The 18463-nt window shown below is 35.8% G+C and overlaps 1 protein-coding gene across 3 annotated transcripts in view; it reads left to right on the top strand.

Annotated features, from left to right (window-relative positions):
- Positions 1-5240: 5240 nt before the first annotated feature.
- The window catches only part of LOC129258945 (E3 ubiquitin-protein ligase SHPRH-like), a 55719-nt gene continuing 42496 nt past the window's right edge, over positions 5241-18463 (top strand). Inside the window, exon 1 of one of the 3 annotated variants that reach the window (XM_064098477.1) lies at positions 5241-5394. Coding sequence is in view for 1 of the 3 variants with exons in the window: in XM_064098475.1 (XP_063954545.1) it covers positions 15160-15164 (5 nt within the window). In the remaining 2 variants the exon portion in view is untranslated. Of the gene's footprint in view, positions 5395-14986; positions 15187-18463 lie in introns of those variants that run through there. The other 2 variants (XM_064098475.1, XM_064098476.1) reach the window with 2 other exon arrangements.

Raw genomic sequence — 18463 nt, 5'->3', positions numbered from 1 at the left:
GATGGGTGGGGGTCATGTGCACGTGTTATGCGATCGTGCCAAGTCGAGTCGTCAATGTCATTATTACGTAATCGAAATTAATTTATGTGAGGGCATACATACAACCGGAGACTTGATTAACCCGTTGACTACCGAATTTCGCAATACGAGAGCCACCTGTTCCAGCATGCATTGGCTTATAGTTTTTTTTTTCGAAAATGCCCGGCCTCGTCGTTATTGAATGTTCTATGATATCAATGAGAAACATTTTAATCGGATTTATAATATAGTACGCAAATACTAAAAATCTTCTCTTTTTTTTATTCCCCTTCATGTTGCTGACATAGTATGATTTATATACTCCTCCTTTCAGTTGATAATTGATGCGATGCTTATTTGGGTTTCTGTCTTGTCTTCATGATTCTCTTCCTTGGTGACACCACGAAGGTCCCGAAGGTAAATTATAAGAATATATATATATTATGCGCAATCCGCTCACACTCATTAAAAGCCCAATGGGGGACATGTTGCATATATAGTATACTGCTCGAGCTTTGATGATCAGCCAGAAAAAGTGAATCACAGTCAGGAGTTCCCTGGACATGCTGGAGTCTATTCTTATTATAATGAGCAACAATTCAATCCATCTGAATCAGTGATAGAAATTACAGGGTGTATAACTATAAGCTTCTGTTCAACATACAACATGGGATTATACTCGAGGATTATGACGTGAATATACGAAGATGGATATGGACACATGCATTATATTGCATGGTCAGATTTACAACCGCATTTCTTTAGAAGATGTATATAACCTGTGTATAGTGAAAATTTGGAGAATAAATATTTTAAACCATCCGTGCATGTTTTTAGGTCAAATATTATTTTGGGGTAGATGCTAAGAAATATCCCACTCTAATACACGATGCTAGGTTACACTACGATGTGAATATGAAGGATTATAAGCCTACCTTCTTGCCTGTGCTGGCACAAGTCCCCATACTGAGATGCGGAATGATGATGTCCTCCTTACCCAGTTGGGGAGTGGGTCAAATGTAATCTTACCTCCGAAGTACCTACTGCTCCATGTAGGGATGTAGTCTGCCGTTCGACGCCAGGCGTGCATAATATCGCCCGTCTGTTTACTGTGGGATGGGTGTGTGGTTTCAAGAAGAGAAGAAGCCAGAAGGCTGCGGTCTCGCGCCGTCATGAGAATGATAAAAAGAAAGAAAACAAAATCGATCGCCTGCGTCACCTCTTAAGACGTGTTTGTCCCCAGAGGCGTCGATCCTGGGGGGGGGGGGGCAGGGGGGGGGGCGATCGCCCCACCACTGAAAATATTGGGGGCAAACGTATCGTTTTGCTCCCCCCAATAATTCCGCATGTGCAAAAATAAAATGAGATTGTAATGTTACACAGAAATCAGCAAGCGAGAATGAGATACACAACTCGTATTTTATTTAAAATCGTACTCAAAATGTCCGCTTTTCAGATTGGAATTAAAAAAACTTCAGCTCGCGCTTCGCGCTCGCATCATTTCTATGGCGAAACCCCATACTTTTCATGATTAAATAGATGAATAGAATGTCCCGTTTTCAGTTCTAAACCCCCAAAGAACTCCCGCTTCGATTTGCAATAATCTTTTGTTGGATATATATTTTGTTCTTTATTAAAACGTCCATTAAACTGTCAAATTTTTTTTCAGATCGAAATATCAAACTTTTCAGCTCGCACTTCGCGCTCGCATCTATTATTCTTTTAGATACCCATCTTAATCCTTGGTACCAAAAATGCTTACAATATCAAGCTTTCAGGTCAGAATATAAAGAAATTTCAGCTCACTCTCGGCACTCGCATTATCTGTGTAGTGAGATATGTATCCTCCTCATGGGTTACTACTAACAGTCCTAAACAGGTACTTTTTTCCTGTTTTCAGGTCAGTATAGTATAAAATTTCAGCTCGCGCTTCGCGCTCGAATAAATTTGTTGGTGAGATATGTGTCTCTTTCTCATAAGTCATGTATATATATATATATATATATAACGTCCATTCAACTGTCAATTTAAAATATATATATATATATATATGTGTGTGTGTGTGTGTGTGTGTGTGTGGGAGTGTGTGTGTGTGTGTGTGTATGAGTGAGTTTGTTTGTTTTGTGTGATCGAGCGCCTTTGGAACGTTGACTCATGATTTCGCCCCCCCCCCCCATCTGAAAAATGGATCGACGCCCCTGCCCACCCCTACTCAATTTTCTCCATGCCCCTCTCCGCTTTGCTACCCATGTTCTTCCCCACGTGACGGTGATCCACATTTTCAATTGTGGGCCCGAAATTTAGATGACAATACATTTTTCATAAAACCAATATTCGACGACATGCTGCACTATTTATTTAAAAAAAAAAACACATGATGCATCGATAGCTTCGTTTTCCTAGAAGCATTTTTCAGAAACATACCTTTTTTTCTGGAGCAGTGCATTATGGTATATAAACTATATTACACCCTTTTGTTATATATCAAACTTATTTTATTAATTGTCAAAAGTTATGCCTGCTCAGTTCTGTATTAAAAATAATGATAAAAATGCTAAATACTTGTTTGTTGTTTTTAGCGCATGATAAACAAAAAAATTTTCTCTTTGCGTCTTGCATTCTATGTGAATTGCAGATCGATAACATTAAAATAAGGCATTTTTTTAAAAATATATATTGTCTCAATGATAATGTCCCTCTGAAAAACACTTAAATCAATCCTCATGGTTTATGAGGGCCGGAATTTCTAGATATATGTGAGAAAGCGAAACAAACAGGGGAAAAAATCAAAAATATTATTTTTGTGAAGATTCTAACACGCAATAGCCTAAAAATCAGTCCACATTTTATCCTTTTTCCTTTCATCTTTTTCTTTTCATTCTTCCTTTTCCTTTCTCAATTTCTTCTCGGTTGTGAAATCCGAGATTGGGGTGCCCCAAGAGCCCCTATCCGTGATGACGGAAAAGGTCCCGATGGTTGAGCCTATTTCTGAAAAAATGCTTCTTGGAAAATAAAGCATATCGATGAAAAGTATAATTCTCGATATGTTCGCTGTTTAATTAAACTGCAGAAAAAGTATGCCCGAATAATTTAAATAAGGACTATCTCACTCCCCCAACATGACTCTTGTCAATATACACTCAAATGGCAAACAGTGGAGGAACTTATCACATTTCAAGATTGTGTTCTTGCTTTCAAAATACAAAACGATTTAGCACCAACCATATCTGGAACCAATTCTGCAAACGTAATGTAACTTATAAAACACGATATTCTGAACAATATCCCCTTTAAATATCCTGCCCAAGGACGGATTATAGAAGATAATCATTGGAATATGTTGCTGCCGAGTCTTATTTAATTCGCTCCCTTGTGATATACATAAATGCACGAATTATCTCCATGATTAAAAAACACTGTAAATCATTAAAATTCTGACTGCTTTTTAATTACACTGAATAACTTGATGTAATGATTCCATGATTCTTGTTGATTCACACTATAATGATATTATGTATGATGTATTCTGTTTTACTTAATTATATGTTACATACATTGAATTGCTATGATGTTGAGTTATTTGTTAAACTGCAGGTCGCCTTTGGAAAGCAGTTTTGCATAACCGAACAGGCTTACCCTGCAGTATAAAATAAAGAAAACAAATGAATAAATGAATAAATAAATAAATGAATAAATAAATAAATAAATAAATAAATAAATAAATAAATGAATAAATAAATAAATAAATAAATAAATAAATAAATAAATAAATAAATAAATAAATAAATAAATAAATAAATAAATAAATGAAAATGCCTCGTGTCAGTGCGGTGTAGGCCTGTTCCTCATATCATGTCCCTATACTATAAAATTTGCCTTAGGGGTAATTACGATTAAGGAGGCTTACCCCCTTTTTCGAGCACATTTTTATCAGAGGTAGGCAATAGCTAGGGGGAGGCAAACACGGCGTACGGGGCAATAAAAAACTGTGAGCGACTGAAGTGAGCGAGCAAAACATTTAAATTAATTTTGCGATAGATTTAGACATAATATTTAAAAAAATGATGTAATAATATATTACCCATTCCTTTCCTTTTCTTTCCTTTTCTCCCCTTTTTCTTGGTCGTGAACATTTCGGGAGTCCATATGGTCCCCAAGCCCCCTAATCTGTACGTCACTGGAGATAAGCCTGCATTATATTTCCCACGTATTTTTTTTTTCATTAGATCGAGTCTGCTTCGTAAACAATTTTTAAAAGTTCTAATTCTTATCTTCTCAACTTCTAAAAGTAATCGGCCTCCACTTGAGTTCCAGTACAAATATATTTGAAAAACAGACAGAAAGGCAATTCTGCTCAGACTATAAACGACAATTAAAGGGGCCATAAAAGCCATTAAAAGGCCATGAAAAAAACCCATCGAATTATTATTATTATTATCGTTATTAATATTATCATCATTATTATTAATATTATCCTCCTCATTATTGCTATTATCATAATTATTATTAGTAATATTATTATTACTATTATTATCTTTACTATTTTTATTGTTATTTTTATCATATAATCATTATTATTGTTATTATTATTATTAACGTTATTGAAATAATCATCATTAGAATTATTGCTATTATTATTATGATTATGATTATTATAATATTTACTATTATCATTATTACTATTATTATCATTATTATTTTCATCATTATTATTAGTATTAATATCATTCTTCATATTATTCAGAGAGCTACATGTACTAGTATTAGATTTTGAAGACCTATGCCGAGAAAAAATTATGATTTTATATATATAATTATATATATATATATATATATATATATATAATTATATATATATAAATATATATATATATATATATATATATATATATAGATATATATATATATATATATATATTGGTGATTATAATAATCTGACAGGCAGTCATTATGATAGTCCCTTCATTTTCTTATTTCGTTTTGTAGCCTTTTTCAAAGCCTCATAAAACTAAATGTTAATAATACTTTGTATGTAATCACAGTAAAAATCAGTAATTTTTTCTACCAGGGCATGAATAAACCAAACAAAAAAGCTAATTGAAGCGTAACTTCAAAGTGATCCAACTTAGCTCTTTTGTGAAAAATATTTAAATCTGTCACATTCCATTTTAATTAGAAAGCCTTGAAACTAGCTAGCTTTAGTGCAATGTTTCTCTTTAATTTTTTATTTCAACGCGGGCGCGTCTTTGTAAACAAGGCCATAAACAAGGCCAAGCCCAAGGGCAGGCCTATTGACTGCTTACTAAGTTACTAGAGTCGAGAGAAGCGCAGTTTCAAACAGAGATAGTGAGAACATTTATTTGATGATAATAACGTGTAAGAAATGTTGTGTAATCTTATTTTTTGGAATTAAGTGATTTGTGTTTGAAATTGTTCGTGATTGAGCTGAGTGACCAGTGTTTTGCAGTAAATACTCGAGCGTAAGCGGAAACGTGAGGAGCTCCACCGCAGGAGCTTCGGCGGCGGAGTTCGGAGCGATCTTGTCGGAGTTGCGTGGGCGTGGTAAATGTGTGTCAATTGTGAAGTGTGCATATATTCCCGGGGGGGGGGGGGGCACCTATATTGACGAGTGGATACCATTCGCGACCAAAAAAAAACCATGTAAAAAGGATGTCTTTTTAAAGTTAGTAAGACTAGAGTTCCATATGCACCCCCAGCCCCCACTAAGTAAAATTGAAAATAAAAACATGGAGAAGGTTCAGAATAATAATGATTATATCTAGCCAGGCATATACCGTATATGATGGGGGAGTGGAAATACCAAAATATGGCTTTATTCCGTCAAATTTCGAGCAGGATCTAGTGCGTGTAATTGTCCATAGACATCGGTTTATTTAGTCAGTAAAGGGTCTGTGGCCAAATTCGCTATTGTGCCCAAGCGCCATTAAAACTGCTCAGCCCAGTGAAAATTCTTATCGCTAGACGTGCGTAAGAGCATGTGCGACCGCGGTGTCACACATGACCGCACAATAACAAAGCTCAGTCAGCGGGATATCGGCGTTCAGTGAAGTGGCGTGTTAATGGGTATTTCAGCTGAATGCGAGAGAGGGGCGGGGATTAGGGATTGGGGGGGGGGGGGGGGTGAAGGGGCACTAAAATATATGAAATCGGCGGGTTTTCAATAAAATACTATGTGCATCGTATTTTCGTTTTCTTATTGTGTTTTATGTATGATACATGGTGGGTAGATTTATTCCTCATTCATTCATTCATTCCATCCAATTTATTCATCATACTGTGCATTTAATTTCATTTCATATTATATTACATAACACTGTTTTACTAACCTTATTTTTTCTGTCCTTGATGGGGATCGAACTCCTACCTTTTGATCTGCAGTCCAGCATCGTAGTCAGCACACCACATGAGATGAGCTGACAGCCGAAACTGGTTTAGCGCTCAAGTCGTACGGAGGTTTCCCCGGCGCCGGCGGCAGTTAGCCGAGGCCAGGGAATCAACGATCAGTGATTTAATTCATTAGAAAATATATATATTTAAGGATCCAGGGGCTATAGATAATGGTACCGATAATTCCAAACAGGATTTTGTTATTGTTTTCACTTCGTTTATATTATCGCTATGTATTTTAACACGATGTGCGTTTACTATTGAGTATATTGAGTCACCTGAAATAACACCGGAACATTTCTCTGTTTAGGCAACAGGGGGCCTAAACATGGAACAAAAAACTCACGCAACTAGTTTGCACTTGATGTTCGTAGTCGGCGTGTAGGCCTAAAACTTTATTTTAACATATATATAGCTTCCTTTTTTTCATTCTAAACTCCCAAGTTATCCCCTCTACAGCAAACCTCATGTCGCTATCGGTCCGCCAATATACGATCTTCTCGGATATTTTCAAATAAATGTGGCATTTTGGTAGGCACGGCAAAATTGAAAAAAAAAGTATGCACAAGAAATTGTAAATAATTTCATATACTCACTTTTGCGTTATCCTTCTTGGTTATATATAAATGCCCCGTTATATTGAATTTTAACCTCCTTCACTCCTTCCGCCAAAATATTCCAAGTCAACAAATTTCCTCATTTTTTTTCGCCGGCAAGCTCATCAATCATCTCTCTCATTAAATCTTTCTTTCTTCACTCTAACCCTCTCAAACGATCCTCACTCTAATCCTCTGCGAAAAGTTGCGCCCTCCATGTCAATCGTGCCCCACTGACATCAAGATGTGTCTTGCCGCATCTCGCACATAATGCATAAACTTTTATGCATGATTTTATATATTCATGAACTTTCACTTTATGCTGTATTTTTATGTTGTTTCTCAATTTTCCTCCTTCGCGTTATTGCTTTATTCCGTAATTGTTAAACTCTATATAGGGCATTTTATTATGTCCAACATTTTTGCGTATCTTTTCTACTCTTCCATCGTCACCCTATCACAAATGGATTTTGTCAATGTTAGCTTATTTTTATTTTCCTCAAGAAAGAGCAAGACGGACTTTTAATGGTACAGATGTATATTCCAAAGGTGATTAGCTACAAATACGGAATAAAGGAAAAACATATGTTAAAACGCAATTTGAATTTTTTGATGGGCAAATTGATTAAGGTGTTAGTATGGTGACAAACTTCACTAAATACGGGATAAAGCTTATAGAGAAAACTTGGTGAGCATAGGGACGAATCAACCGAGATTCTTATAATTACTATTGACCGGAGGGCGGGAAAAGTGGTGTTCTGGGTTTGAAATGTCTGGCTGGGCGGGGGGTAGAGCGAAGGAAAAGTATATAAGGTAACAAAAATGGGAGGCATATTCGGGTGTTAGTATAAAATCTTCAACAAAATACGTAAAAACCGATATAGTAAAGTTGAAACGCAATAATAGATTTTTTTTTTTTTTTTTTGGGGGGGGGGCATAATTATTTAGGTGCTAATAAAGAGTGACAATTAAGCTTCACCAAAATACGGAATAAAGTAATAAAGAAAAGTTTGTGGGCATAAAGTACTAAGTGATGATCTAACCAAGATTCTTAATTCTCTATTGCTTTAGTCCGTATCAATTTGATGCAGTATAGAGTGACTGCATCAAAAATATACAGAATAAAGCAATACAGAAATGTTGGCATATTAAGGTGCTGGTATAAAGTGACAAACTTATCAAAATACGGAATAAAGCGATATAGAAAATTTTTTACACAATTTAATTTTCTGTGGGTATATTAAGGTGCTAGTATAGAGTGACAAACTTCATAAATATACGGAATAAAGCAATATAGAAAAGTTGGTGGGCATATTAAGTTGCTAGTATACAGGCCAAAATTTCTTGAAATATGGAATAAAGCAAGAGAGAAATGTTCTCATTTAATTGATTCCTCAAAAATTGAATATCTTATTTTTATACAATTATTTTACTAGTGATGATTCTGATTTTAATGTTATTGATATCGAATTCATTCACTATTTGTATAGAACCTAAGTTACACTTTTATCTTTTTGTATATATTGTTATTTCATTTTAACAGGACCATGTTTAAAAACAGTGAATCTGAGCTTGTTATCCTGTATAAAGATATTTAAATAAATAAATAAATTTGTTATGTTTGTTTATAGTCTTCATTCTTTATGGTGTATATTGCTTTATTACGTGTCTCTGTGTCTTTTTTTTTCTTTTTTTCATCCGTTTATGATTTTATTTATTCATGAACTTTCACTTTATGCTGTATTTTTATGTTGTTTCTCAATTTTCCTCCTTCGCAATATTGCTTTATTCCGTAATTTTTAAACTCTATAGGGCATTTTATTATGTCCAACATTTTTGCGTATCTTTTTTACTCTTCCATCGTCACCCAATCATAAATGGATTTTGTCAATGTTAGCTTATTTTTATTTTCCTCAAGAAAGAGCAAGACAAACTTTTAATGGTACAGATGTATATTTCAAAGGTGATTAGCTGCAAATATACGGAATAAAGGAAAAACATATGTTAAAACGCAATTTGAATTTTTTGATGGGCAAATTGATTAAGGTGCTAGTATAGTGACAAACTTCACTAAATACGGGATAAAGCATATAAAGAAAACTTGGTGAGCAAAGGGACGAATCAACCGAGATTCTAATAATTACTATTGACCGGAGGGCGGGAAAAGTGGTGTTCTGGGTTTGAAATGTCTGGCTGGGCGGGGGGTAGAGCGAAGGAAAAGTATATAAGGCAACAAAAATGGGAGGCATATTCGGGTGTTAGTATAAAATCTTCAACAAAATACGTAAAAACCGATATAGTAAAGTTCAAACGCAATAATATTTTTTTTTTTTTTTGGGGGGGGCATAATTATTTAGGTGCTAATAAAGAGTGACAATTAAGCTTCACCAAAATACGGAATAAAGTTATAAAGAAAAGTTTGTGGGCATAAAGTACTAAGTGATGATCGAGCCAAGATTCTTAATTCTCAATTGCCTTAGTCCGTATCAATTTGATTCAGTATAGAGTGACTGCATACAAAATATACAGAATAAAGCAATACAGAAATGTTGGCATATTAAGGTGCTGGTATAAAGTGACAAACTTATCAAAATACGGAATAAAGCGATATAGAAAATTTTTAACACAATTTAATATTCTGTGGGTATATTAAGGTGCTAGTATAGAGTGACAAACTTCATAAATATACGGAATAAAGCAATATAGAAAAGTTTGTGGGCATATTAAGTTGCTAGTATACAGGCCCAAATTTCTTGAAATATGGAATAAAGCAAGAGAGAAATGTTCTCATTTAATTGATTCCTCAAAAATTGAATATGTTATTTTTATACAATTGTTTTACTAGTGATGATTCTGATTTTAATGTTATTGATATCGAATTCATTCACTATTTGTATAGAACCTAAGTTACACTTTCATCTTTTTGTATATATTGTTATTTCATTTTAACAGGACCATGTTTAAAAACAGTGAATCTGAGCTTGTTATCCTGTATAAAGATATTTGAATAAATAAATAAATTTGTTATGTTTGTTTATAGTCTTCATTCTTTATGGTGTATATTGCTTTATTACGTGTCTCTGTGTTTTTTTTTTCTTTTTTTCATCTGTTCATGATTTTATTTATTCATGAACTTTCACTTTATGCTGTATTTTTATGTTGTTTCTTAATTTTCCTCCTTCGCAATATTGCTTTATTCCGTAATTGTTAAACTCTATATAGGGCATCTTATTATGTCCAACATTTTTGCGTATCTTTTCTACTCTTCCATCGTCACTCTATCATAAATGGATTTTGTCAATGTTAGCTTATTTTTATTTTCCTCAAGAAAGAGCAAGACGAACTTTTAATGGTACAGATGTATATTCCAAAGGTGATTAGCTACAAATACGGAATAAAGGAAAAACATATGTTAAAACGCAATTTGAATTTTTTGATGGGCAAATTGATTAAGGTGCTAGTATAGTGACAAACTTCACTAAATACGGGATAAAGCTTATAGAGAAAACTTGGTGAGCATAGGGACGAATCAACCGAGATTCTAATAATTACTATTGACCGGAGGGCTGGAAAAGTGGTGTTCTGGGTTTGAAATGTCTGGCTGGGCGGGGGGTAGAGCGAAGGAAAAGTAAGGCAACAAAAATGGGAGGCATATTAGGGTGTTAGTATAAAAACTTCAACAAAATACGTAAAAACCGATATAGTAAAGTTGAAACGCAATAATATATATATATTTTTTTTTAAGGTGCTAATAAAGAGTGACAAGCTTTACCAAAATACGGAATAAAGAAAAGTTTGTGGGCATAAAGTACTAAGTGATGATCGAGCCAAGATTCTTAATTCTCTATTGCTTTAGTCTGTATTAATTTGATGCAGTATAGAGTGACTGCATACAAAATATACAGAATAAAGCAATACAGAAATGTTGGCATATTAAGGTGCTGGTATAAAGTGACAAACTTATCAAAATACAGAATAAAGCGATATAGAAATTTTTTAACACAATTTAATATTCTGTGGGTATATTAAGGTGCTAGTATGGAGTGACAAATTTCATGAAAATACGGAATAAAGCAATATATAAAAGTTGTTGGGCATATCAAGGTGCTAAAATAGAGTGACAAGCTTCATGAAAATACGGAATAAAGCAATATTGAAAAGTTGTTGGGCATATTAAGGTGCTAGTATAGAGTGATGAACAAGCCAAGATTCTAATAATTCGTGTTGGCCCGGAGGGCGAGAAAAGGGGTTTTCTTTTGGGGGTATATAAGCAGCGGACAGGGGGATTGAAATGTCTGAGGGGGGATAGAGCGAAAGAGAAAAGTAGAAAAAGCAAATTTTATTCAAAATTCTTTTGGGCATATTAAGGTGCTAGTATAGAGTGACAAATTTCATGAAAATACGGAATAAAGCAATATCTAAAAGTTGTTGGGCATATTAAGGTGCTAGTATAGAGTGACAAGCTTCATGAAAATACGGAATAAAGCAATATTGAAAAGTTGTTGGGCATATTAAGGTGCTAGTATAGAGTGATGAACAAGCCAAGATTCTAATAATTCGTGTTGGCCCGGAGGGCGAGAAAAGGGGTTTTCTTTTGGGGGTATATAAGCAGCGGACAGGGGGATTGAAATGTCTGAGGGGGGGTAGAGCGAAAGAGAAAAGTAGAAAAAGCAAATTTTATTCAAAATTCTTTTGGGCATATTATGGGCTAGTATAGAGTGACAAATTTCATGAAAATACGGAATAAAGCAATATATAAAAGTTGTTGGGCATATTAAGGTGCTAGTATAGAGTGACAAGCTTCATGAAAATACGAAATAAAGCAATATTGAAAAGTTGTTGGGCATATTAAGGTGCTAGTATAGAGTGATGAACAAGCCAAGATTCTAATAATTCGTGTTGGCCCGGAGGGCGAGAAAAGGGGTTTTCTTTTGGGGGTATATAAGCAGCGGACAGGGGGATTGAAATGTCTGAGGGGGGATAGAGCGAAAGAGAAAAGTAGAAAAAGCAAATTTTATTCAAAATTCTTTTGGGCATATTAAGGTGCTAGTATAGAGTGACAAGCTTCATGAAAATACGGAATAAAGCAATATTGAAGAGTTGTTGGGCATATTAAGGTGCTAGTATAGAGTGATGAACAAGCCAAGATTCTAATAATTCGTGTTGGCCCGGAGGGCGAGAAATGGGGTTTTCTTTTGGGGGTATATAAGCAGCGGACAGGGGGATTGAAATGTCTGAGGGGGGGGGGATAGAGCGAAAAGAGAAAAGTAGGAAAAGCAAATTTTATTCAAAATTCTTTTGGGCATATTAAGGTGCTAGTATAGAGTGACAAGCTTCATGAAAATACGGAATAAAACAATATATAAAAGTTGTTGGGCATATTAAGGTGCTAGTATAGAGTGATGAACAAGCCAAGATTCTAATAATTCGTGTTGGCCCGGAGGGCGAGAAAAGGGGTTTTCTTTTGGGGGTATATAAGCAGCGGACAGGGGGATTGAAATGTCTGAGGGGGGATAGAGCGAAAAGTAGGAAAGGCATATTTTATTCAAAATTCTTTTGGGCATATTAAGGTGCTAGTATAGAGTGACAAATTTCATGAAAATACGGAATAAAGCAATATATAAAAGTTGTTGGGCATATTAAGGTGCTAGTATAGAGTGACAAGCTTCATGAAAATACGGAATAAAGCAATATTGAAAAGTTGTTGGGCATATTAAGGTGCTAGTATAGAGTGATGAACAAGCCAAGATTTTAATAATTCGTGTTGGCCCGGAGGGCGATAAAAGGGGTTTTCTTTTGGGGGTATATAAGCAGCGGACAGGGGGATTGAAATGTCTGAGGGGGGATAGAGCGAAAGAGAAAAGTAGAAAAAGCAAATTTTATTCAAAATTCTTTTGGGCATATTAAGGTGCTAGTATAGAGTGACAAATATCATGAAAATACGGAATAAAGCAATATTGAAGAGTTGTTGGGCATATTAAGGTGCTAGTATAGAGTGATGAACAAGCCAAGATTCTAATAATTCGTGTTGGCCCGGAGGGCGAGAAAAGGGGTTTTCTTTTGGGGGTATATAAGCAGCGGACAGGGGGATTGAAATGTCTGAGGGGGGATAGAGCGAAAAGAGAAAAGTAGGAAAAGCAAATTTTATTCAAAATTCTTTTGGGCATATTAAGGTGCTAGTATAGAGTGACAAGCTTCATGAAAATACGGAATAAAGCAATATTGAAAAGTTGTTGGGCATATTAAGGTGCTAGTATAGAGTGATGAACAAGCCAAGATTCTAATAATTCGTGTTGGCCCGGAGGGCGAGAAAAGGGGTTTTCTTTTGGGGGTATATAAGCAGCGGACAGGGGGATTGAAATGTCTGAGGGGGGATAGAGCGAAAAGAGAAAAGTAAGAAAGGCATATTTTATTTAAAATTCTTTTGGGCATATTAAGGTGCTAGTATAGAGTGACAAATTTCATGAAAATACGGAATAAAGCAATATATAAAAGGTGTTGGGCATATTAAGGTGCTAGTATAGAGTGACAAGCTTTATGAAAATACGGAATAAAGCAATATTGAAGAGTTGTTGGGCATATTAAGATGCTAGTATAGAGTGATGAACAAGCCAAGATTCTAATAATTCGTGTTGGCCCGGAGGGCGATAAAAGGGGTTTTCTTTTGGGGGTATATAAGCAGCGGACAGGGGGATTGAAATGTCTGAGGGGGGATAGAGCGAAAGAGAAAAGTAGAAAAAGCAAATTTTATTCAAAATTATTTTGGGCATATTAAGGTGCTAGTATAGAGTGACAAATTTCATGAAAATACGGAATAAAGCAATAATGAAGAGTTGTTGGGCATATTAAGGTGCTAGTATAGAGTGATGAACAAGCCAAGATTCTAATAATTCGTGTTGGCCCGGAGGGCGAGAAAAGGGGTTTTCTTTTGGGGGTATATAAGCAGCGGACAGGGGGATTGAAATGTCTGAGGGGGGATAGAGCGAAAAGAGAAAAGTAGGAAAAGCAAATTTTATTCAAAATTCTTTTGGGCATATTAAGGTGCTAGTATAGAGTGACAAGCTTCATGAAAATACGGAATAAAGCAATATTGAAAAGTTGTTGGGCATATTAAGGTGCTAGTATAGAGTGATGAACAAGCCAAGATTCTAATAATTCGTGTTGGCCCGGAGGGCGAGAAAAGGGGTTTTCTTTTGGGGGTATATAAGCAGCGGACAGGGGGATTGAAATGTCTGAGGGGGGATAGAGCGAAAAGAGAAAAGTAAGAAAGGCATATTTTTCATTAAAATTCTTTTGGGCATATTAAGGTGCTAGTATAGAGTGACAAATTTCATGAAAATACGGAATAAAGCAATATATAAAAGGTGTTGGGCATATTAAGGTGCTAGTATAGAGTGACAAGCTTTATGAAAATACGGAATAAAGCAATATTGAAGAGTTGTTGGGCATATTAAGATGCTAGTATAGAGTGATGAACAAGCCAAGATTCTAATAATTCGTGTTGGCCCGGAGGGCGAGAAAAGGGGTTTTCTTTTGGGGGTATATAAGCAGCCAGGGGGATTGAAATGTCTGAGGGGGGATAGAGCGAAAAGAGAAAAGTAGGAAAGGCATATTTCATTCAAAATTCTTTTGGGCATATTAAGGTGCTAGTATAGAGTGACAAATTTCCTGAAAATACGGATTTAAGCAATATAGAAAAGTTGTTGAAGTTCATGAAATTCGCAATAAAAACGAATGTCGAATTTTAGAAATAGCACCGAAATAATTCACATCCCCGATCCCCTTCAAAAAAAAAGAACCTTGTTGAGAATCAAACCACGAACGCCTAGATGCCTACGTATTATGCACTGCGCTACGCTCACCTATTCACTCGACGTAGTGAAATTAAGATTTATATATACCGCGTAAAGCTTCGCGAAGCACTGTACACGTGTGTTCATATGTGTGCGTTTTGCGCCCGTCCCGGATTTTTTACTTAGATGAGCGGTATTAATGGCGGCTGGGCATATTAGCTAATATGGCCGGGTCTGTGAGTCTAGGCTAGTCGAACTATCGGCTGATAATCGTTAAAATACCCCTTCCAGTATCAGCGCTTCTCGCTAGCATATAGCGGGAAGAGGTCTTGACTGCAGATAAAATGAGGTGAGTTCGAGTCCCAACTAAGGTAAGCAACAGTAAAAAAATGATAGAAAAAGCTGAGGTGAACGAACCAGAAGTCTCAACTCAACAATCTTTTGTTATTATTGGTGGGGGTGCATATGGAACTCTTTCCAAAAACACTAAAATAATGAAAAAAGGGTATCTATTTTCGCTCGGAAAGCTACGTGTTTAGTACCTCATTATGTTCATGCAGGCTCCACTTCACTACCGCTACACTACGCTCAGGGGTTTGAGAGTTCAGATATTTAGCTGATTTCAGATTTTGTTTGTTTTGCCTTTTGGTTTTCAGCTTCATTTCAGCTTATATTTGGCTTCCTCTGTACAAAAAGTATGGGAGCTCTTTCTATTTTAGACTTTTTCAACACTCCTCAGCTTTTTTCAGATCTTTTTATTTGTGCCCACTCACACCCCTGACTACGCTCCACCTACCCGAACATTAGGGTGCTTTTCGAGACCCCATGCTCGCGCATGGTATCCACTTGTCAATGGAAGTGGCCCCCCCCCCCTCCCCTGGCCATATATATTATGGGGAAATAACGTTAGAATTATGTGTGGTTACAATACATTTATTGTGGCAGAACTTGATTCATGTTGTTGATTTACATGTTACCACCATGCCCCACTGAAACTTGAAAGAACAAGAGGAAGAGAAAAAGCAGGGAAAAGTAAACAATAAGTAAGAAAGAATCAAAGACAAGACTAGAATGTCTAACTTAGAGTGAGAGGCTATTATTAATATATTAACTGGGGGGAGGGGACACTCAGTATATAATGCGTGGTGGGTATGTGTCGTGGGGAGGACCCTTATTTTTACACTCAAATTTCCGTTCCAATGGATAACATTCTTATCTTATTGAGAAAAAGAACAAAGAAAGCCGCTCTAATAGCATTTTCTTATTGAATTTTAGCGAGAAAAAGAAGAAAGAAGTCCGTTTTAAATCCAAAGCTTCGCATATTTTTCATTACGCCGTTCCGGTCGCATTGATCCGCTACAATGAGCTGCATTTTTGGTGAAAAGCGGCACACAGAGCACCGTCTGACCATCCCCTCTGCGCAAGTGCACCCGGCGCCCGTGCCGCCGGGCTAGCTGCATGCACGTATGCCCATTCCATAGGGATGCATGCACTCACACGCAGGCGACCCGTTCCAAGGACCCCCGTTTTTTTACAAACATTTGTAGTTCCGAAGCCCATTCCGAGGACCCTCCTTTTTACAACAAGCCCGCTCCAAAGCCCCCTTATTTTGTCTCGCCCGCAGCACATACCTACCACTTTTATGGTCGAGTAACCCCCCCCGGATCTTGCACAGGAAGGTACAAGGCACAACACTCCCAAAACTTCCATGGAATTATTTATTATTCAGATACTAGTTTACAAACTGTTCATGACTTTAATGTTTCTTATGAAACTTACTGAACGATATGAAGCCACACTTTTCCTCTTCTTTGTCTTTCTATAGAAATGGTAAGTATTATTATCTTGATGCCGAAGAAGATTTGAATCACGCATGTGGCATCCGATGGCGTATCTGGATGTATCGCATATTCATGTAGAGAGCTGAAAGAGGGCGCGCAATATTTATATAATGCTTGTTTGTTTACATCGGAAGCTTGTACTGCTGGTTGCGTTCTAGATGCTCAGCTTTTTTTTTCCTCTTGCCCTTTCATCATTTTGTCAAAAGATGGCGTACTTCACCTATAAGTCATTACATGAGGTGCAACCTGTTGAGTTTTTGTACAATTTCCTATTATACTCCGACAACTTGAATCAGGACTGTTATTCACATTTCGATTGTTGTTTGCATGATTTCGACCGCAGTATGAAAGGATCTTCGTGCAGCTTGTATTTTTTTTGTTTTTTTTCACTTTTTAGCATTAGTTGAATATGGAATAGGAAAGAAATTCAGAATACTATCTGTAGTTATTTGTTGCAAAAATTTACACTGTAAGAGTTCTAAAAACCTTAAAGGAGAATGAAACCTTTAGAACAAGATAGCTTGTGTGAAAACAGAAAAATCAAAGAAACAGATCAACGAAAGTTTGAGAAAAATCAGACAAATAATGAGAAATTTATGAGCATTTTAATATTGCGATCACTAATGCTATGGAGTTCCTCTCATTGGCAATGCGACAAACATGTGTGATGTCACTTGTGAACAACTCTCCCCATTACTTTTGTATATATTTCACTTAAACTGCCTCTTTTATCACATTTATCAGTAGATCATGTTTTCTTTTTATAGGAGGGCATGTAATACAGATCTTTAAAGAATACATCATGGACAAAGAGTTTGTATCACCATAAGAAAAGGAAAAAGAGACATTTTGGGGGTATTTTATAGTCCATCAAAGGGAAATTGTTCACATGTGACATCACACATCCTTGTCGCATTGCCAATGGGAGGATCTCCATAGCATTAGTGATTGCAATATTCAAATGCTCATGACTTTCTCATTATTTGTCAGATTTTTCTCAAACTTTCATTGTTCTTATTCTTTGATTTTTCTGTTTCGACAGAAGTCTACTTATTCTAAAGGTTTCATTTCCCTTTAAAAGAGAATTACAAAGAGATGGAAATGAATTTGATCAACAATATCAACTTCAAAATTCACATTTTCATACAGATTCAGGTAATGGTATTTTCACTTGATCAGAAAAAAATGTTTTAAAATAAAAATAATCATCACATTCATGGGGCTTTACCAATTTATTAATACATTAGGCTTTAACTCTACGTGCGCTGGGCCATGAACCCCTCTGTGAGTACTGAATTACTTTCAGAGTGGGAAATAACGCATTGTTTGCATGTGCGGGAAATGTACACAACTGCCAAAGATTGCTTTTACAGATCAAACTGTAACATGATGAATTTTCAGATCTAAAGGTATAAAAAATTGAAATTTAAGCCTCCTTTTTCACACTTTCTGTTCTTTACATGGACATACTATATAAATATATATGTACAAAATACATGTCAGCACGGGTGCCTTGAGGAGCATATTTTTTGCATATTTTATGCACTATTTTTGCTTCTCTGAAATGCTGTGGAAGTGTTTGGTACATATTCCGATTACAAATTCAACAACCCGCGAAAATGTCTGGATCCCCAAGATCTAAAAAAAAATTATGTATGCGAAAATAACAGTTCTTCCAGTATGTGTAAACTTACCTGTAGTTTTAATTGATTGCAAGCATAAAGGTAAAGTAACTGAAGATACTAAAGACTGAGATACTGGTATTTTCATCTCAAATCTGTAAAGTTATTTTTTGTCATTTCAAATT

This window comes from Lytechinus pictus, chromosome 4, assembly GCF_037042905.1.
Source record: "Lytechinus pictus isolate F3 Inbred chromosome 4, Lp3.0, whole genome shotgun sequence".
NCBI lineage: Eukaryota > Metazoa > Echinodermata > Echinoidea > Temnopleuroida > Toxopneustidae > Lytechinus > Lytechinus pictus.
Note: the sequence above shows the minus strand (reverse complement) of the source record. Positions and strands in the feature narration are given on the sequence as shown.